General features: G+C 32.6%; 1 protein-coding gene across 9 annotated transcripts in view; it reads right to left on the bottom strand.

Annotated features, from left to right (window-relative positions):
• CRYZL1 (crystallin zeta like 1) overlaps positions 1-23,556 on the bottom strand; it is a 60,994-nt gene that overhangs the window by 15,430 nt on the left and 22,008 nt on the right. For 8 of the 9 annotated variants that reach the window (XM_051984930.1, XM_051984927.1, XM_051984932.1 and 5 more), the window contains 6 exons: positions 22,510-22,587; positions 17,440-17,512; positions 8,345-8,389; positions 5,856-5,924; positions 2,840-2,973; positions 1,332-1,443 (listed from right to left, as the gene is read on the bottom strand). In XM_051984930.1, the coding sequence (XP_051840890.1) occupies positions 1,332-1,443; positions 2,840-2,973; positions 5,856-5,924; positions 8,345-8,389; positions 17,440-17,512; positions 22,510-22,587 (511 nt within the window). Of the gene's footprint in view, positions 1-1,331; positions 1,444-2,835; positions 2,974-5,855; positions 5,925-8,344; positions 8,390-17,439; positions 17,513-22,509; positions 22,588-23,556 lie in introns of all 9 variants that reach the window. The other variant, XM_051984931.1, reaches the window with a different exon arrangement.

The raw sequence follows: 23,556 nt of genomic DNA, 5'->3' as shown, positions 1-23,556 counted from the left end.
AATATTTCTTATTATTTTGTTCTTACCCAGTTTTTTTTGTTTGTTTTTTTGTTGCTGCTGCTTCTATTTCTTTGGTTTTAGTGAGTGCAGACATGGAAGATAAACCACTATGATATGACCTCTCAAGAACCAGGCCCAATGATGGTGGTGGCGGTAACATAGAGCACCACAGTCAACATGGACAAAGGGAATACAATTCCCTCCAGTAATGCAGAACTTACAGAGTGGCCTGACAAGAATGTAAATGGGGTAGCAAGAAGCTGCTCTACTTGGCAACTGTGGTCTTCTTTTCTCTCTCTCTTTCTCTCTCTCTCTTTTTAAATGCTTTCCCCTTTTTCAGCTTCATCTTTTTTCACTTTCTTTTCTCAAATTTAACCCTTTGGTTCCTTTCATTCTTTTCCATTCCTTTTCCACCTTTCCTTTTCCTCTTTTGGTATTTCCTCTCCATCCCCCTTTTTTTTTTTTAAAAATGATGTTCCTTTCCATCTTCATGACTGCTCAAGCATGTTAAAGCTTTTCAAAAATGTATCATTCTCAATTCCACCATCTGCTCCCTAACTGCTACTTGCCAGCAGATAGAAAAATTCCTGTCAAACTAAATTCAAGAGGATCACATATCTAAGACAATCACATATTAAATTTGAGATCAAAATACTTAAGTTTAAGAATTTAAAAAATTAGGAAACAAATGTTGTAGAAAAAGACTAGTTAAAATGAAACAGGAAAGTTTTAAAGACTTTCTAAATACTTTAAAGTTCACTCTATTCAAAAGCTTGAGACAAAAATGTGATATAAAACAAAAAGAAGATTAAAATTCACTTAAATAAACTATCACAGAAAATTATATATTTTAAAAATATTTACTTTGGTTTAAAATGTTTATTTTTTGTTAGTAGTAAAAATTAAAACTGTACAATATAATTTTATCTTCAAAACCTTAGAGAGTACTATGGAGACTGAATATGGATTGAAGCATACTATTTCATTTTTTTGTTTGTTTTTTATTTTTCTCTCTCTGTTTTCCTTTTTTGTTTTGATTTTTCTTTTACAACATGACTATTATGAAAATATGACTAATATGAAAATATGTTTAAAATGATTATACATGTATAACCTTATAACAGATTGCTTGAAGTCTTGAGGAGGAGGGTGACATAAAGTAGGGAAGGATGAAAAAACTTTATTAATTCAAAATCTTACAAAAACGAACATTGAAAATTAGCTTTACATATAATTGGAAAAATAAAATACTATTGAAATTAAAAAAAAAAAACACTAAAAACAAACAAAAGCATACCCTTGCATTAGAAATATATTAAGAAACAACTTACCTATTGCAGGTCTAAGTCTTTCAAGGTACTCTTTATCTTCAAGACTATATGCTGTTGAAATAACTTTAGCCCCTCTGTGGTGTGCTAACTGAATAGCTATTGTACCAAATGTCTGTGTAAGAAGAAACACACACACACACACACACACACACACACACACACACACACACACATACACACACACACACACGTACGTGTGTATGTATACATCTCATATACATACACACATGTTTTCTTTTATATAAAATTTATACACAGATATGAAATTAAGAGCTTGATGAATGTGTCTAAGAGCACATCTAATTTGATTTTAGAAGTTCCTAAAAAGTTTTTGATATATATAATTAGCTATCATTCTTTCAATATGGTGATAATTAAAATTCAATTTTCTGATATATTTTCATTAATATACTATGTTCCAGATGTTGTTGACCAAAAGGGCAAACATTTTAGCTGGTTTTCAGGCTTGGCTAAACCTAAGCTCTTTCACTCTCACTTTCTTATAATAGTTCAACTCAATTTAATAAGCTTTTATGTATGCGGCCATGTGCTACGCACTGAGTGAAAAAATAGGCATATTTTGTAAAGACAATTGTAAAGACAATTGGTAAGACATAGGCTATGGCTATGGCAACTTGAAAAGCTAAATGACTATTTTAAAATTAAAAAATTACATGTAAAGATTTTTTTAAAGGAATAAACACCTATGACCTTTGGTCTCGTTAGCAATATACTCTGAACTAATTCTATTTTATATATTTAAATATACACATACACCTAGCTATAAGACTCCTTTCTCTTTGAAGATCAAAGCATTTTAAAATGCAATATCCTTCCAGTAATACTTAATATAAACATAGTGCAAACTTTACTATTCCAGTTTTAAAGAACAGTGAATCAATGATGAAGGATTTCTATCAGATTAGTGTTTAGCCCTAAGACCAAAGTGCATTTAATAACATCTTAAGTTTTATAGACATCACAGAAAAAAATAATGTAAATGGCATAACTTTTTAGATGTACTGCTGACAAGATTACTGAAGACAGAAATTTGATACTTAAAATTCGTGAGAAAAACTACTGTGAAACTCATAAAAGATTTATGTTTTTAATTAAGTTGCAGAGGGAAAGAATACCTTTTTCCTAGATTTTTTTTGAAAGCAAAGTAAAATCCTTCAATCATAAGCCTTAGTTACTACTCATGGGCTACACCTACAGATATGTATCAAAGCTACAATATATTAATTTAGATTGTTTTCTTTTTAACTTTTTGAGGAGTTTCAGAATAAAGATAATAAAGGTACATATAATACATACTTCTTGTCACATTTGATAGTGATGAAAGCCAATCAATGCCAACACAAAATGTGATAATGGAAGAGACAAAGAATTATTGGTATAATGATTAGGATAGCAGACTGGGTAGCAGACTGGGCAGCATACTGGGCAGTCTGTTTTTTGTTTGCCTGGTTTACTTTTTTAAAAAAATCATATATTATTGTACCTACACTTGCTCCATCCATTATGAGCACTGATTTCCCGGGAGAGAGATGAGAAAGAAAATGCAGAGCTGTATAGGAACGTATCCCATCACGGATAACTCCTGCTGCTTCAGTCCATGTGACCTTTTCTGGTTTATGAACTGCACAAAGAGAATAATAGAGAAGAAAATTTTTTAAAAAGTCATTTTATTAGAGTTTCATATTGTATCTTACTACTGAATATTTTAAAGAAAAAGAAAACCAAAGCCAATTTCCTGGGAACAGGCAGTGTATATCATATTTAAGATACTTGTGGTTTGACTGATTAACATAAATCTCAACTGTACCTCAGTTTAACCTTCTATTACATGGGGAAAATTACAGATGTTTTCCAAGTTTCTGATTATCATAATACACAAGGTATAGAACTGCCATTTGTTTCCTTAAAAGTTTTATGTTTCATGAAAAGCCTGAGAGGCAAGGCAGCAAAATGGACAGATGGTTGTCCTTCGAGTCAGGAAGCCCTGGCTTTCAGTGCTGCTTCTGATATATGCTAGCTATGTGCCCCTGAGAGCTTTCTAAGATTGTTAAGTTAAAGATAAGCACTGATCTGTTTGGATAAAAGGAATTTTACAGAATCACAGACTCTAGTGGCCATCAGATCCAATTCCTTTATTTTACAGGCAAGGAAATTGAGACACAGAAAGGTTAAATGACTCAACTGAGATAAATCAGCTAGTAAGTATCAGTCACTATTCGGATTTTAGATCTTCCAGATCTAGTATGCATTTCACTATATCATTTAGCTGCCTCACATCTCATTCTGGTGAAATTACAATCCAGACAAATGTGTGTGTGTGTGTGTGTGTATACACATGTGAAAATGTTAAATACTTATGTATGTATATTGCAAGCAAATTACAGAGGAAAGTTGTGAAGGTTACTTTTTTTCTAAAAAATGCCTAAAAAGAAAAACAGCTTATTTTAGAAAACAGTTTAAGTAGCAAAAAAAATTTGAAAAAGATGATCTCTTAGGTTTTTCTTCTACGTAATAGCAAGAAATATCTAAAATAACTTCATATACAAAAGCTAAGGAAATGGCAGCCACAGTGCTATACACTAGGCTCAATATGTGCTTTTGCTTACTGTAATTTGGAAATGGTAGGTCTCATTAATACCTAACATCTTTTGACTACCAAGCCAGCACACTTTACACTATTTCAAACTGGCTACTTTTTGAGTGAACTGTGAAATGACAGATTAAAGTAACATGAAACATGGAAAGGGAAACATAACACTGAGAATGAGAACTGCCATTTTAGTAGGTATTTATTTTCAGATAATGCATATTAAACTAATTCCGCATTTTATAAATCATTGTGGAAAGTTTGGCATATTATTTCTTTATAACAAGGCACATTTATAACTTTTGTTTAATGCCTTTTGAATTTATCTTAGGGTACATTAGTTGAAAGGAAATTAATTCAAAAGGAAACTACAAAAGGCATTTTATTATAAGGCAATTGTCTTAAGTAAGGGTTAGAATACTGTAATGAAATTAATTCTGCTTTTCATCTACTCCATTATACATAATTATGAATAATTCAGAAATAATCAAAAGTTTCTATCTTATTAAACATTAATAGTTTTTTCTATAACAATATAATAGTCATATAGGATCATAGATTTAGAACTTGAAAAGATCTTATAGGTAAATGAGTCCAAAAAATCTTATTTGACAGATGAAAAAATTGAGATTTTCTCTTACCCATAAATATTAAAAGACTTGTCAAAGTTATAATGGTAGTATATGGCAGAGCAGGGATTAGAACCAAGGGCCTTTGTCTTCTAAAATTTTTCTATTCTACCACACTGTATAAACGAAATGCTAATAATTCTAAGTAAAAAACCAGTACTTAATAACTAAATATGTTTCATAGAAACCATATTTAGTGGCATTTAGAAGAACATAGATAAAAAAAACTAAAAGTTTTTTGTTGTTGTTTTTACTACAAAGAGACTGAGAATTTGCCTTTTATTAAGTAATAAATGCTAACAAGATTTTTGGCTATATAACTAGGTATAATGCCTATATAATTATATTTGCAGAATTCAGATTTGTAGGAGTTTCTATGTGACCAATTTGTCCATAGTTTAACAGCTGTAGAAACATTTAAAAAATTGTGAATTTAATTTTAAAATTAAATGTGATTCCTTCCTCTTTATTGAAATCATAATAATGATAAAATGCTAAAATTAAGAAAATTTTAAGAACAATAACATAAAATGATTTGAACATCCTCAATTTGAAAGGTGTATCAATTCCAAAAAGTGGGCTATTCTTTTTTGTTTGTTTTTTTACTATTAAAAAAAAAACCTGTTAAAACAAAGAATGCAAAAAATATTGCAAAAGAAATTGCTAACCTCTATGATATAGCAAAAAAAATTTTTAAAAAAAGTATTAAACCATGTATTAAAAATCTATAAATTACAAATCATTCTTAGTTATATATTAAAATGTTAGCCTAGTTTGAATTAGAAACTATAGCCACTTTTATTTAAACAATTAGGAGATAATATATCAAAGTAATAGAACCAAATGTTGTAAACATTTAAAAATAATTCATTTTTATTTAAAAATAAACACTACCAGTATATCCTAAATATATTAACAATGGAAATCAAGGATTAGTACATATAGTATTCAAACATTCTTTCCAATTTCAGATATGCCAAGAGTTGTTGTTAATTTTATTTTTACTTCAAATTACGTCGAGGTAAAAAGCCTAAAATATATATTAAACTTTGGGAAAAAGTAGAAGCTTATTAGTTATCATTTAAAGTGATGAATCAATGGTCCTAGAAAATAAAACTTAAAGAGCTTTTCACAAAGTTTAGTTGGAAAATACATTCATGGATTACATTATTTCATTTCTTAAGAATAAACTGAGTAGATATAATGAAAATAAAGTAACAATTACCTATTACATATGAATAAAGACAAGATTAATATGACCTTAGAAAAGGCTGGATTGTAACATACCCAAATAATGCTCATGTATTCTAACAATTTCACAGAGACCAGATTCTTCAGAATCCAGTGGCAAAATTCCTTTAAAAAAAAAAAAAAAGTTAAATCAGAAACACACACCCAAATGTAATGTTCCTTATTATTATCTTTGTTTCTTTTAAATGAAAGATTAGTAGAAAGTGATTGCTGCCAAAGGGTTTCATGTTTGTTCTGAAGAATTGCCATTGGGGTTATATAGACTTTATTTTTTATTTTTTTTATTTTAATAGCTTTATGTTTACAAATTATATGCATGGGTAATTTTACAGCACTGACAACTGTCAAACCTTTTGTTCCAATTTTTCCCCTCCTTCCCCTTACCGCCTCCCCTAGATGGCAGGATGACCAACATATGTTAAATATATTAGAGTATATAAATTAAATACAAAATAAGTACACATGTTCAAACCATTATTTTGCTGTACAAAAAGAATCAAGACTCTGAAATATTGTACAGTTAGCTTGTGAAGGAAATCAAAAATGCTGGCAGGCAAAAATATAGGGATTGGGAATTAGATGTAATGGTTCTTAGTCATCTTCCAGTGTTCTTTCGCTGGGTGCAGCTGGTTCAGTTCATTACTACTCCATTAGAACTGATTTGGTTCATCTCATAGCTAAAGATGGCCAGGTCCATCAGAATCGATCATCATATAGTATTGTTGTTGAAGTATATAATGATCTCCTGGTCCTGCTCATTTCACTCTAGCATCAGTTCCTGTAAGTCTCTCTAGGCCTTTCTGAAATCATCCTGTTGGTCGTTTCTCACCGAACAATAATATTCCATATTATTCACATGCCATAATTTATCCAGCCATTCTCCAACTGATGGGCATCCATTCATTTTCCAGCTTCTAGCCACTACAAAAAGGGCTGCCACAAACATTTTGGCACATACAGGTCCCTTTCCCTTCTTTAGTATTTCTTTGGGATATAAGCCCAATAGTAACACTGCTGGGTCAAAGAGTATGCACAGTTTGATAACTTTTTGAGCATAGTTTCAAATTGCTTTCCAGAATAGCTGGATGTATTCACAATCCCACCAACAATGTACTAGTGTCCCTCTCTTTTCCCACATCCCCTCCAACATTCTGCATTATCTTTCCCTATCATTCTAGCCAGTCTGACAGGTGTGTAATTGGTTTCTCAGAGTTGTCTTAATTTGCATTTCTCTGATTAATAATGACTTGGAGAATCTTTTCATATGGCTAGATATAGTTCCAATTTCTTCGTCTTGAGAATTGTCTGTTCATATCCTTTGACCATTTATCAATTGGAGAATCCTTGATTTTTTATAAATTAGAGTCAATTCTCTATATATTTATGAGGCTATAGGCTTTAATTAAAAAAAAGATAATAAGTTATTTTACTTATCTAGAATTTTAACTCCTTCTCTTTCTCCCCTTTTCCCTCTACTCATCTGGGTTTCTTTTTGTTGTAGGTTAAAAAAAACAACAACAATTCTTGTTAGATAGAGCCTTTCTATGGGATAAAAACAAAGATAGAAATAAAAGAAAATGGAACGAGAAGAAAAGTGGAGAGGAAAAAAAATAATTCTTTTACAGGATACCTTAGCTATTATTCCAATAGATATATTGACATTTTTCTGCATGTAAGAGCAATCCCCTAGAAAATTTACAAATAGATCAAATGCACATGGTATATTCTGCTCTAGGTAATGTGGAGAGCCTTATTGTTGGGATCTTAAAAACATTCCCCCTTTCTGTGGCTTTCTGTGCTTTTCACCAATGTAGTCACTAATACACTAATAACTAATAGAACACATAGCATCAAAAATGAAGATAAAAAAAAGGAACTGGAAATAGAAAAAAAGCAAAACTTTACTATTACACAAAAGGTAATATAAAAGTAATAATCAAGGAAAAACAAAGAAAATAGCTAAGATTTTATTTAACAATCTTTTTTACTTAGCTGTTGAAAAAAATGAGTTTGGAATAAATCTTGCCTCTTTGCATCTTATTTGGATAGAGAAATAGCAATTTCAAAGGTTATGCAGAAAATATTTGTAAAAATCATTGCTTATTGCTCATATTTTCTATTAGAAAAACCAAAATTTAAATAGATTTTAATGCATTTTTGATTATCTTATAAAAAGATTTTTGCAATGAGATGTATGGATTAATAGGAAGAAAAAAAACACACCACCCCAATGTGGTGCATTTCCAGTGTGCAGAATGGATCTTCTAAATATAGTAAACACAGTTATCTTCCAGTGGATTATCTGAATTGGTTTTCCTGCCAATGTCCAGCTAGGTTTCATGTTGCATACTTGAAGCATAGTCAGGACAGGGATAGGATGGAGCATATGTGAGCATGTGTGTTTTTAGTACGTTTCTTAAAACTACAATCCCTGCCACAGCAGGAATAATTGAGACTGACTTTTTAAAATTAGAAAAATACTTTAGGAGAACAATGGAAAAACAGAAATATGAACTAAAACTTACCTACTACTTCATCATCTGGATGAAAGAATGATACTTTGTTTCCAACTTAAGAAAAGAAACATGAAAAACATTAATACATAACAGTAAACATCATTCTGTGATAATTACTTTTTATCTGTTAAGTCATTCAGATCATTAAGATCCTACCTATTTCTTGTTGCTATATATTACCTAACTAGTAAGGTTAATGTTGGCCAATTTATACCACAATTTCAAGATATTACTGGATTTTAGTTATTTTATAGTCTTTGGGTCAAGCCAACTAGTTTCTTATTCCTAAAGTTCTGCCCAGCTTCCTTTTTGATAGAATTTTGAAGGACAAAAATGATAAAGGATTTTTACTATATGAAAAAGCAAAAGAAATTGTTGAACTTCTCAAGCCAATCAAGTTCCCTATTATCTGGTTCATTCCTCTAAGATTTCTTTAATTCCAGTCTTTCAAGAAAATAATAGGGACTGGTTTTATAAAGAAACCCTGACAAATAAGCTTTACTTTTTCAGATTCTGAAGCTATTTAAACATTTTGAAATTTGATAACAAATTCAGAATCTGCATATAAGCAGTAGCTTACATGTGTGCAGAAAATAAATACCATAACAAAGTCAGAGTAGTTAAGCCTCTAGTATCATATCAGTTAATTTGCATAATTCTGTTTAACTGGTTGGTAATCAACAAACATTTATTAAATACTTCAATGCCCACAATACAAAGAGATTAAAAGCTTAGATTAGGCCCTCAAAGGGATCTAGCTAAATAAAGCTGTGAGATGCTAATAAAGATAGCTACAATGCACAATATTACAAAGTAATTATATTAAACAAAGTGCTATGCGAAATGGAGGAGGAAAATCTTTATCATTCAAAGCGATCAGGGAAGATTTTTGGAGGAAGTGGCATTTGAATAGGAATTGAATAGGTAAAGACTGGTAGGGAGGAGATTTTATGCATAGAGGACAAGAATGATACACTTAACATTTGGGGGACAAAAAGTTGTTCAGTCCCACTGACATAGAGTGAATCAAAGAAAAGGAGGTGAAACCTGAAGAGATAAGGAGGTACTAAGTACTAAGTTATAAAGCTCCTTAGAAGACAGGTTAAGGAGAAAACTTTTCCAACTATGCCTTAGGAAGCTCATTAAGGGGATAACCTCATGACCTGGTAAGATCTCATCAGTTTTGGTATTCTTTTATCACTGACTGAAGGATGAGATCTTTAATTGCAAACCTCCTTTTAAGAAGAGACCTCGCAAGGGATAATGCTGTAAAAAATTACCCTGGTATGGGTTCTATCAATAAAAAGTTATTTAAAAAAATAAAAAAGAAGAAGAGATCTTAATATTCTAATTTCTCATCTGGCTGTACTACTTCAAACTTCTCTCAAACCATCATGCCCCCATCTCTAGTATCTTCCTTGGCCTCCCTCTATTCTTTGCTTTTCAGCTTCTTTTTGTGTGTTGTCTTCTGCCATGATAAAGGTTCTTGAGGGCAGGGATTATCTTTCTTCTTTATATTTGCATTTGCACTGTGCCTGGTATATAGCAAGTGCTTAATAAATGTTTACTGATGCATTTATTGATATTTAGGACAGAATAGAGTCATTCAAGAGGTTTAAGAGGGAAAATAACATCAGAACTAGCAGGGAGGAAGCCAGTGGACATGGAGAGAGAATGCTCAGTTATCAGTCAGTCAAGAAACAAGCTTCGTATGGTCAGGAACTATACTAACTAAGCACTAGGGGAAGACAATCCCTAATTGACTAAATTCATTTTTGATACAGAGTAGACAAAATATTATCTCAGAGCATGAGACAAGAAAGCAAGGAAGAAGATCCAAAAAGACCCTTTCCAGAAGACTAACCCCAAAGAACCAGGAAAACCAAGAGCTGATGGAGGGAGATGGGAAAGAGGGACAAGAATATCACTACAAAAATGCCACCAAGGAGGGAAATGGAAAGTCTAATTAATGTAGCATCAAGAAAGTCACTCTAGAAGGGAAGAAAATGTAGAACTAATAGAAAAATATGAAGAAGCCAGACCTAAAGGTTTTAAATGCCACTCCCAAGAACTTTGTATTGACTCCTTGAGTTAAGAGAGAGCTGCAAGGGCAGCTAGGTGGTGCAGTAGATAGAACACCAGCCTTGAAGTCAGGAGCACCTGAGTTCAAATGTGATCTCAGACCCTTAACACTTCCTAGCTGTGTGATCCTAGACAAGTCACTTAACCCCAATTACCTGGGTGAGGGGGCAGAGAGCTGCTGGAGTTAAGGAGTAGATGACATGGGCATGGACATGGGCTCACATAGCACCAATCACTTTGGCAACTGAGTGGAGGAGGATGAAACCATCTCTAGGCAGAGAATGAAGTAAAGCAGGAAAGAATAGAGAATGTTGTAGAACTCTGAAGTATAGAAGAGGAAGAATGTGGAAGCATTTTAAAAACTTCTTTTTAGTAAAAAAAATTAAATAATAAATAGTATATTACTCTAAACACCTTTGAAAAATGTTGGGAAAAGTCACTTAGTAGAGGAAAAAGGCTCTCGTAGGCAAATGATTTAAGGGTGGAATGAAACTTTTAAAGAAAGTTTAAGTCTTGTTTTAATTACATTACTACCTTTCCCAATCCAGAAGTTATAATTAGATTATAGACCTGGCTAGAAGCAGGCTCCTCTCTAATTGTTGACCAGAAGTGATTGGACTGCTAGAATTCATTATTTTCCAAAGGAGAACGATATAAGGACTATGGAAGGAAGGCAATCTTCTTTAACTCCAGGAAGAAAGGAGATATCCAAAAAGAATGGAATGATAACCTGGTTAGTTGTGAATATTAATGCATAATTGTATTTTACCTATGATTTTCTTCAAAATTCCTACAAATGTTACTTGAAATCTTTGTGGGGCAGTGAGTTATGTCAGAAGGCATGGGGAACTTTGCCAGTTTGAATATCATTCTTTCCAAGCTAGAAATACCTTGGAGATACACACACACACACACACACACACACACACACACACACACACACACGATAAATTGAAATATACTTCATACAGATGGGTGCCCAAATGCAATGTATTGTATTAATATTAATATTTTTCTTTGACAAGTGATAATTCATAATGGATGGATGTCCTTTATTTTATCAATAAAGTAGAAGACAGACAGGAAATGCTGGTGTAGAAAAGGGGAAAAATAAAGAAAGTTTAAAATACTGTAATGGGAAGAGTAAAAAATATTAAGAGGAGAATTGACATCGTAGATGAGAAAGGGTTAAATTTAGATTAGTTAACATGAATCTGTAAAAGACTAATTAACACAGTTATTGTTAAGATTTACTTTAGAGCAGATTCAGCAATACACAAGCAGAAGTAGAGAAGGCAAGTAGTAGGAATAGCTATAATATCTAAACCCAATAGTTGGTTTTGTAACTTGGCATAAATATTGACAGGAGAAGTAAACTAAGGGTCAGAGGGCAGAGACCTGATTAACCGGAGTCAAGAGAAAAAAAGGAAGGAAAGTGAGGCCAGAGAAAGGGTAGTGGTACAATGGAAAATACTTTGGGCTCAAAAGACAGGCAATGCATTTTCAAATCCTGTTTCTGCCTTTTACCCTGGGCCTCAAGTTATCACATGTGTAAAATGAGGTGTTTGGAAAAGATTAGTAGTATCAAAGTCAAAGAGAAATGAGGGTCTTTAAAACATAAAGATCCCTGATTCTGTGGGCACACACTGACTTCAAAAAATACATAGTAACATTATCTTTTTATTGTATTTTTATTTATTTTGTAAAATATCTCCCAATTATATTTCAATATGATTTGGGTCCCATATTTCTGACAGCTTAGACCTAGATGGTCATATCACTGCTAGATCTATGAGCATATGGATTTAGAGAGAAGACTGAAGAAGAACATATATGAGAAATTTCAATGTGTTGGATCAAAGAGGTACAACAATTACGGAGGATGGCAAGAATAAGGACATCTCTGGAAATTAACATTTGAGAAAGAACATGGTTTCTAAGGGTTATATATTTTTAAAAATTTTGTGTATGTGTTCCCCTATAGTGAATTTTGCCTAATCAAAATTTCTAACTACATATAAAACCTTATAAAGTTAAGGGGGAAAAAAAGAAAGAAAAGTCATCTTGCTCTTTGACTGTCTCCAGAATGGATATACTCTTAGGAGTCCATGGATAGATTTTAAAGGGTCCATAACCTTTTATGGGGGAAAAAAAAATGACACCTTTATTTTCACTAACATCTAAATTGAAATTGTTTCTTTCAATAAAGTCAAAAACCATTCTAAAATGGGATTCACAGGCTTTACTAGACTACCAAAAGATCAATGACATAAAAGGTTAAGAATCTCTGAAGCAAGCTGGCTACAAAATTCATTTCTACATTTTGTGCACTTTGCTGATATCCAAAAAATGAAACTTCAACTACCACTTCTGGTCTTAAGTACTTTATATACTGTCATCTTTCTTTCCCTTCTGCTATTACTCTCTAATATTATAGAGTTCTATCTATATTCAGAATTTACTGATCCAAGATAATTCTCTCCTCTTTGCTAAATTGGCTGATTTTTTTTTTAATGGCACCTTTTCTAGAGGATAAGTAGAAATGAGGAGATAATATGATACTAGATTAAACTATGAATAAATTAAATTGATACATAATATTAAAATCCATTTAAATCTGATAATAGCTAAAATTTATATACCTATAAAATTTATATATATATAATATATAATTTATATATAAAATTTATATAGCATTTTTTTGCTTGATCCCTACAACATTCCTGGGAGTAGGTATCATCATTTTACAAATGAGGAAACGGAGGAACAGAGGTTAAATGACTTCCCCAGAGTAACACAGCTAGAAACCTTCATGCAAGATTCAAAATCAGGTCTTCCTGAATTCTCCTGCACTTTATGCATGGTACCAGTTCATGATACCTTAGAATGATCTTAATCATTCATTAATTCATATAACATGTATTGTCCATCATTTGCAAAGTACAAAACTAGGTGCTGAGTTACAAAGCCACACAAATAAGTATAATGCAAGGAAAAGTGAAATAAGTACAAAGTAAAAGTGCTCTGAGAAATAATAGGAGGGAATAGTCATTTTCACCAGGGGAAAGAAACAGAACAGGTTTCATGGAAAAGATAACCCCTGAGTTGAGGCTTCAAGGAAAGTAAGAATTTTATCAATGAATACTGGAGAGTAATGGAGAAAGAAGGGAATTGATTTCCAGCATATGAGAGAGTATGATGAAATACATAGTAAAAGGACAAGATAGAAGAAAGCAGGGAATGGATCATAGTGTCTAGTTTGGTTACCAGAAAGGGACTGGCTAGAATGTATATGAAGGGAATAGTAGGTGAAAAGAGTCCAAAGGTAATCTATGAAGGCTCTTTAGTGCTGTCAGAAGTTTATATTTAATTCAACAGGAAAGGAAAGCTGTTGAAGATTTCAGAATAGAAGAATGAAATGACTAGAAAATTAGAAATATAACTTGGACAATGGTATGAAAAATGGAAATGGATAGATTAGAAAAGAATGATTAGGAGGTAAGAAGAGCTAAGAGCCTAAATCAAGGTTTTTGTAATGGTAGTTGAGAGCAGGGGATAGATTAGAAAGGTAAAGGATTAATTGGATTTGGAAAATTAATTAGATGAAAGAAATGAGGAAGAAGTTTAAAATGCCTCCAAGATTGTTATAAGCTGGATATTTAGAAATTAAAAAATTGGGAGGAGGGCAGGCTCTGGGGGAAAAATGATAAATTTTGCTTTAGAAAGATTGTGTTTGAAGGACTGTCAGGCCATTCAAGTACAATGAGAACATGAAAATTCAAAATAGTAGCTCTGAAGAGAGGTTGAGTAGTAGGGAGGTGGGGCAGAGAGGAGAAGTAGAAAATGAAGTGACAGAAAGTAGTTGAGTTTACTAAGGAGAATACCAAAATAAGGAGGACAAGGACAGAATATTGAGAGATATATTTAATGGATGGGAAGCAGATGAAGAACAAGCAAAAGAGAAAATGATATAGAAAAGAACCATAATAGTTTAGTTTCATGGATGTCAAGAAAAGAGAGTATGAGAAGCATCAAGCGATCAAGCATTCAATGAGTATGCTAGACATTTACTGATTTTGTGGAAACAAAGACAAAAGTGAAATAATCCTTACTACTCTCAAAAGAAACATGGGCTTTTAGAAGGCAAGTTGAAGGGAAGGCACCAACAGTTGGCTAGACCAAGAAAAGCTTGATTTAGAAGTTGGTAGTTGGGCTGAATAAAGAAGGAACTGGGGAATCTAAGAGGTAGAGGTGAGAAAGGCATGTATTCTGAATTTGGAAGATAGATTGTGCAAAAGCACAGAAGATGTAATGTTACACATAAGCAATATAGTAAGAAGGTCAGTTTGGAAGAAACAAAAACTACATTAATGGGAGGAATGTATAATATGCCTAAAGAATAAGGGCCAGGTTGGGAAGGGTTTTAAATGACAAAAAATTTATATCGGATTTGAAAATAATAGGGACCTAAAGAGTCAGGCAGAGCAAGATGGAGGAAAGAAGACAGGACATTGAGCTCTTCCCAGCTTCCCTCAGAATCAATGTTAGATCAAACCTCTAAATAGATTTTGGAGCGTCAGAACCCACAAACATTCAGAGTGTAATGATTTTTCAGCTGAAGCTATTTTGGAGGGACTGCAGCAAAAGTTTGTCTCATTGGCAGGGGGGAACATGGTGTAGGGATTTGAGTGGGAAGCTCTTTGCCAAAATAGAGCAGGATGGGTTATTCTGTTCTGGTTTAGAAGGTCAGTCAATCAACAGACCAGCTACCAGCTGTGAGACTTCCAATGCAACTACAGAAGGCAAATTGTGAACCTCCAAACCCTAGCATAAGAGGTGAGACCAGCACAGTGAGAAAGCCTACAGCACCACTACCCCAGTTCAGGGCAGTCAGTGAGAAGCTCCTGAAACCCTTCAAAAGAGCTTGGGACAGTTTCCCCTGTGCTCTAGGAATAGAGCTCAACTTTTAAAAATGAACAAAAAAGCAAAAAGAGCTCTGACTATAGAAAGCTACTATGGAGACACAGAAAATTAGAACAGAAGAGGATAGCAAAGGCAAAATGCTTTCATATGAAATCTCAGAGGAGGATATGAACTCATCCCCAGTTCAAAGAATTCTTTTGGAAGAGTTCAAAAAGAATCTTTAAAGAAAAATCGAAAAAAAAAATGAAAAAAAGAAATGAGTGCTATGCAGAAGTATGAAAGGTGGGGAAAAGAACCAATAGCTTAGAAAAGGAAACAGAAGAAAATAACTCCTTAAAAAATAAATTTGGTGAAATGGGGGAAAAAAAAACTCCTCCTCAAAAAATAGAAATGGAGAAATGAAAAAAGAGAACTTCTTAAAAAATAAACTTAAGGAGTATAAAGATAGTGTTAACAGTTAGTTGAAGGAGTTAAAGATATGAGGACAGTATTGGAAGCAGAGTCAACATTCATGTATTCATACTGAAGTTGCCAAGAATGATATCAGGGAAAGGGAGAGAAAGGAAGACATATCTATTCCAGATACCAAAGTCAAGGAGAATTATGAAAGTAATTCAAAGGTTGGTAAATGATCAGAGTAGTAGAAGGGATTTAAAAATCTAACTTATTTACTTGACAGATGAATAAACTGAAGCACAAAAAGTTAAGTGACATGCTAACAGTTACATAGTAGAGGCAGGGCTGAGGTTCAAATCCAAGACCTGATGCCAAATCCTATGCTCTTTCTGTTGTACTCCATTGCCATCTGGATATATTTACAACATCATTCATGGGCAATACAAAATTATCAGCTTAAAAAACAAGCACTGCAAGGTTTTGTCAGTTCTTTGGCCAGGACACTTCACAATCTGATTCTGACCCAGCTTTCTAGCTTTATTTCATCATTTTTTTAATGTGTGTACACTATACCTAAATGATATTCATCATAAACCCAACTTTTTTTTTCTTACCTTTTTTTTAAAAAATGCCAGACATCTATTATATATCTTTAATACAATTTCCTCAATCTTTGATTGTGAAACTTTTTATTCTTGAAGGTCTGTCTCAGGAACCACTTCATCTATGAAGCCTTTGCTGATACCATCCCTATAAACCTAAAAATCACAGTCGTGATTCTGTCATTATTCCTGCATTCAATAAACTCTAATAGCTCCCTATATTCTCAAAGATAAAACATTAAGATCCTGTGTTTGGCTTTTAAAGTTCTTCACAATCTGGTTCTTTTCTATCTATCCATCTTCTTTACACACTCTCACGCACTATACAAAATTCAGCAACATTGGTTTACTTGTTGATCATTCCATCTGTCAATTTTCATGGGCTGTCCTCAATTGTCTGGAACACTTTCCCTCCTCAACTCCACTTAACTGGCTTCTCTGACCTCCTTTTTTGCAATAAGCTTTGTCCAATCATTCTCCCTCCTCAAAATATATATGTATATATGCTTATGTATATGTATCTGCACACACATAACATATATATGTAAACATATACACACACACATATATTTCTATATTAATCCACTGTATGTTGTTTCTCTCTTTAAAATGTAAACTTTTTGAGGAAAAGGACCATGTCTTTTACTTTCTTTGTATATCCAGTATTGAGCATAGTGTCTGGCACATAATAAGCACTTAATAAATGTTTGCTGCCCAAGGGAAACTTTCATTTTATTCTATATATTTCATTATTTGTGATACTAATTGTATAATCACAAAATATTTATTTCATTGTACATATGACTTCAAATGCATAATGCCAGGGAAGAGAAGTTTCATTTGCAAAAAAGAAAAAGATTTTACTTACATTTCAGCATTTTATATTTGAGTGTTATAAGTAGTTTCATTTATAACCAACTAGTAAGGACTTAACTTCTCCATAATAAAATAAATGAAGATGATGATTTTATTGCCAAGATAAACAAAGATTCTTATACTCTACTGTTATTCACTTCAAATTATCTTTGGCTGAGATTCAATTAATGAATTTTAATTTTTTTCTAAAATATATAACTGCTGTACTTATATTGGTAAACTTACCCTCTAGTACAACTCCAGCAATTTCTCTCCCAACAGGAAAAAATTCCTTTTCCAGTTTCATTTCTGATAAAAGCTAAATCATAATAACAGTTAAGAATTTCCCTATCTGGAATAAATTCTAGTCTATCCCGTCAAAATTAGCAAAGATTAAAAAATTAAATACGATCCCATTTTTAGAATTAAGAGGCTTCCATCCCAGATTAAGGCAACAGAAAATGATTTTACAATATGTTTTTATGCAATGGAAAACAAACATTTTAGAAGAAAAGAAATCACTATGCAGGGGTACAAAAAAGATTAGCAATGCTAAAACAAGTTCCCATTAAAAAAAGAAAAAAAAGAAATTCATTTAAATTTTTTGTTCAACATAGCATATATCTGAAAGCACATTTCAGGAACATTTTCATTAGAAGTCACTGAGTCTTAGTACTCTCCTAAAATGGGCACAATAATAGCAAATGACTAACAGAACTGTTGTCAATATCAATTAAAATAATGTGTAAAGTGTTTGGCAAATCTTAAATATACATATCATCTATTACTATTATAATTATTATTATTACTACTATTATTATCATTTCTTCTTCCAAATAGAAAGTCGAGAAATAAGAAGGGAAAGGCATAGCTAAGAATGGAATATGGATTCTTGATTAAAGACTTAAAACAAAGAAATGACAAGCTTTTAATGTGGGTCCAGGAAAACCACTCAAAAAAGGAGAAGGGACAGCTAGGTGGTACAGTGAATAGAGCACCAGCCCTGAAGTCAGGAGCATGTTAGTTCAAATCTGACCTCAGATACTTAACACTTCTTAGCTGTGTGACCCTGGGCAAGTCACTTAACCCCAATTGCCTCAGCAAAAAAAAGTAAGGGAGAAGGAAAGACCAACTGTCTACATATACTGATGAACTTGGTATAGTGGCTAGGACAGTCAAGATATAAGGGAAAGAGCAGAAGAAAAGGCCAGACATTTGTGGGAGAGAGCCCCTCAAAGGAAAATAAACAAATCCATGGCTTCAGATACATAGAAATCCTGAAAGTTTAGACAATTCACAGGATGAACTTGAGACACTAATAAAAGAAAGCAAATTTGATCTCCTTAATATTACTAGGACTAGTATTTATTAATTACTGAAATTTTGGAAGGGTATGCTTAATTCAAAGAGACAAAATTAACAAAAGCGTAGGTAGAATAATATTTATAACAAGAATATTTACTCTGGGGAAAAACATGGGGAAGGGCCTTGGGGTGATGTTCAACAGAAAAAATATTATTAGAGGGCTTTATAAAAGAAACTAGCTAGATAACAGGAGGAATTCAAACAGGAGTATGAAAAACAGCACTACCCTGGCACTATTATATTATAGCATCATAAGACTTTAAATTATCCAGAAATTTGTTGGCACTCTCAGTCTGCCAAAAGCAGAGCAATTAATACATCTGAGATTTTATTATTTGAAAAAGTAGGAGAAGGGACAAAGGGAATTGCTGTATCAGACCTGATGTTTCTGAACCAATAAGAAGGAACTGATTGCTGAAAAAGACATCCCAAGAATCTCCCTCCTGGAATTCATGATATGAGAAACCACTTGGGTAATAGAACACTTAGAAATGGAATTAGAATGATCTGAATTAAAAGCCTGTTTCAGACACTTGATGCTGGGTGACTCTGAGCAAGCCACTTATTCTCTTTTCAGCCTCAATTTCTTTCTTTCTTTTTTTTTTTTTGGCTGAGGTAATTGGGATTAAGTGACTTGCCCAAGATCACAAAGCTAGGAAGTGTTAAGGAAGACTCAGTTAAGTCTGAGGCCAGATTTGAATTCAGGTCTACCTGACTTCAGGGCTGGTGCTGTATCCACTGCATCACAACCTCTGCCCTGAGCCTCAATTTCATTATCTGCAAAATAGAGCCAATAACTGTATATACCTCAGAAGGCTGTGGAGAGATAATATTTGTAAAGTGACTTGTAAATCAAGTAGGATCCAACAGACTAATCTTTTTCTAAAAAGTGACCTCAAGGAGGATAGACAGTTCTCAATGATCAAATTCTAAAAAGAGAGGCAGACATTTCTAAAGAGAAGAAAAAGTCACAGCTGCTTACTGTTAGCTTTAAATTAACAGGAAATTCAACGCCAATTCAGAATTTAAAAAAAAATACAAATAATAGAGTAAGAACATAAACATACAGCATGCTCTTACAAGGACTATGTCAAGAATTGATAAAGCCCAGGAGGGGTATTAAACCTAGTGATATGCCAGGCATCCTCATGTTAATGTTGTTTCCTTCAAGTTGCCTTATGTTATATATATGTTGTATGCTCTAAGTAGAAAGTAAGCTTGTTGAGCATAAGGACTATTTTATTACTATTATTATTGCTATTGTTATCTTCATTTTGTAGATGAGGAAACAACCTGAGAGAGGTTAAGTGATTTGCCCAGAGTCAAAAGGCTAACAAGTGGCTAAGATAATATTTTAGGCTTTAAAAATCCATAGCATTAGGGGCAGCTAGGTGGCGCAGTGGATAGAGCACCAGCCCTGAAGTCAGGAGGACCCGAGTTCAAATCTGATCTCAGATACTGTCTAGCTGTGTGACCCTGGGCAAGTCACTTAACCCCAATTGCCTCAGCAAAAAAAAAAAAAATAAAAATAAAAAAATCCATAGCATTATATGAGAGTGAAGGAAGGGACATGGGGAAATTTAGGGTTTCTATAAAAACATCTGGAAGTTTTAGTGAACTAAAAACTCAATATGAGTGTAAAGTAGAACATGAAAGTTAGGAAAGCTAATGTAGCTCAGGCTAAAGCAGAAAAGTCATGAAGTCCAGCCTAGACCCACAGAAAGGCTAGGCCACATTGAGAACAATGTGTTCAGTTTTGGACACCACACTTTATGAAAGAGAAGGACAAGCTAGAAGATGACTAGAAGAGAAAACCGGGATAGGAGTTAAGGACTGGCTGGAAGGAACTTGAAAGTTTAGACAAAAGACATTGCTGGAACATAAGATTGTCCTCCACTATTTGAGATGCTGTCAAGTGGAACATTAAGGAGATGGGTTGGGTTTAGTTGGCCATTGAAAGAAGGAATCGTAAAAGTAGCTAGAAGCTGTAGACTCAAGGGTAAGGAAAATGAGGATGCAAGGTATTCATGCAAAGGTTCACCAGTCTGGAGTTTACTACAAGGGTTTCTTAATAAGGAGTAAATTGGATCAGAAGATTTTAGTGTTCCTTTTGGTGTTCAATGTTCTTTGAAGAAGATGTCATTAAACAAATGTCTTTTTTTGGCACAATAAAATTTAAGCTGGATTTCCTAAGTATTTCAAGATAAATGAATAGTTGGGTCTTATAGAAATTATATATATATATATATCCATATAATGGGCATAAAAAGTGCAGGGGTGGAGGAAGGATACATCACGTATCACATTTAAGGACTAATGCTTAATATCCCTAGCACAGAAAAATATTAGGGAATTCATTAAGTTATTGTTTATACTATATTTTTAAAATGCTTTTTTACCTAAGAAATATCCCTTTATTGGGAAAAGGACCCACATGTGCAAAAATGTTTGTGGGAGCCCTCTTTGTAGTAGCAAGAAACTGGAAACTGAATGGATGCCTATCAACTGGATAATGGCTGAATAAGTTATGGTATATGAATGGTATATGGTATATGAATATGGTTGTGGAATATTACTCTTCTGTAAGAAACAACCAGCAGGATGATTTCAGAATGGCTTGGAGAGGCTTACATGAACTGATGCTGAGTGAAATGAGCAGAACCAGATTATTATACATGGCAACAAGAAGACTATATGATGATCAAATCTGATGGACATGGCTTTCTTCAACAATGAGAGGATTCAAACCAGTTCCAATTGTTTAGTGATGAAGAGAGCTATCTACACCCAGAGAGAGGAACATGGGAACTGAGTGTGGACCACAACATAGCATTCTCACTCTCTTTGTTATTTGCTTGCATTTTGTTTTCTTTCTCAATTTTCCTTTTCCTTCCTTCTTGATTGCATTTTTCTTGTGCAGCAAGATAACTGTATAAATATGTATACATATATTGGATTTAACATGTATTTCAATATATTTAACATGTATTGAACTACCTGTCAGCTAGGGGAGGGGTTAGAAGGAAAGAGGGGAAAATTTGAAACAGAAGGTTTTACAAGGGTCAATGTTGGAAAAATTATCCATGCATATGCTGTGTAAACAAACAAATAAATAAATATGCCTTTATTAAAGGTACTTAGTAAATGTTGTTCTACTTCAGAAAGTAAAACTTATAATCAGTTTCAAAGACAACAATTCTGATTAAGATAAAACACTTCAAGTAAACAAACATATAACATACATAGCCATAAGAATAAAAGTATACACTAATGAACAATAAGTGAACAGGCTAGTTCTTCTTCTTTGCTGAGCATAACAGCCAGATGCTACTTTAAGGCAGGGGATTACAATTTTTTGATTGTGGGCCAAGATCAGAAATTTTTAAAAAATTGATAACACTGGTAGTATTGTTAACCAGTAAAAATATATATTTTTATCAATAATTAGAAAATCAGTTTTAAAAGTTTAATCAACTTTATTTCTATACAAAAAGTAGCCAGATTTGTGAACTGATTGCTAATTGTTCATCAATTCTGACCAAATTATCATAATACTGAGTTTTTAAACATATTACATCATTCTTAAGATCTCTGGAAATGCATTAAATCAGGATACATCTCAATTTTGATTTTGGCTTTATATCATTAATATAAATCTACTGATGGTAGCTCTCAGCTTTCATGAAAAATATGTATTTTCAAAAAGTGAATCCTCAAGTGGATTCCAAACATTGTCTAGAAGTTTGGTCACAAGGTCTTAAAATTTAGGATGTTTGGGCCTACCTGCCTAGTAGAACATGCGTGCTATAAAAATATTTTTGTTAAAAATTATGAGGTAAGCTGCAATTTGTTCTTTTGAATATATTTTCAATGTTAGGGCTAAAAGGAGTTGGTAAAATAAACATGACATTTTTATTTAATTTTTAGTTAAAATAGAGGAATACCACATACCTTTATATTTATCCAGCTTAGAGCACAAGCTTTCACTTGAAGTTTTACATAGTTATCCTTTATATCAGGAAGATTTTCCTAAGCAAAATTTATATAGAATAGTATGAGAATTGTTGTACATAAACAAACCTTTCCTAAAGTCAGAAAAATAAAGTCACTCATTAGTGAGATCAAAAAGTGAATAGTAATTTCATATGCTGGAAAAACTAATCTACACAAAATTGAATACACAATGTAGGCCTGAAGAGATATTAATAGAATTTTATCTCACTAACATAATTTGGGGGGAAGTTTTTAAAAGGGTATTCCAGCTGACTCTAATATTGTAGTAAGGAGTTTAATAACCCAATAATTTTTGTAAAGAAAAAGGATTTAAAAATATTAAATGCTAAATCATGGAGAGTAAAGTCATGTAACAAAAAATAAAAAATTTAAAGTTTATCTTCCATCTTTTTAATGCAAAAGCAGTCTTTTGTTTGTAGCTATTATGCCCATTGCTTTTTTAAAGTACCTTATTTAATGTCTTTTCCCTAATGAATTTCCTTGAACTTTTTACCATATTAATTGAACTCAGGTACAAATTAAACTTTGAGAGTCTGCCATCATGAATTCTTCTTCATATTTCAGTCTAAATATAATTTATCACAATGGCAAAAAAGATTTCTCATTTAATTATTGAACACCTTCCTCATTGAATAATTACCATTAGAAAATTTTAAAATTAGCCTAATTTTTATTACCTTTTAGTTATTTCATAACTGTTTATATATGCAAGTGAACTAAAATCTTTTTTATTAGTCTAATATGAGTCCAATCTTTAAAAAATTTTATATTAAAAAATATCAAGAGTACTTAGGATGACATTTAAGTTGGTGAATGTCACAAGTTAGACTAATATTCTGATTATATAAAATTCAGAATGAATGAGATTGTCAAAGGCTTCTATTATGGAAAATAAAAATATGTATTTTCTATTACTATATATCTATCTAAAAACAAATAACTATTTTTTGAAAAATATGAGCATAATCTTAAAAAACACAAGTC

This window comes from Antechinus flavipes, chromosome 3, assembly GCF_016432865.1.
Source record: "Antechinus flavipes isolate AdamAnt ecotype Samford, QLD, Australia chromosome 3, AdamAnt_v2, whole genome shotgun sequence".
NCBI classification, from domain to species: domain Eukaryota; kingdom Metazoa; phylum Chordata; class Mammalia; order Dasyuromorphia; family Dasyuridae; genus Antechinus; species Antechinus flavipes.
The sequence above is the reverse complement of the archived record's forward strand: the minus strand, read 5'-3'. Positions and strand labels throughout refer to the sequence as shown.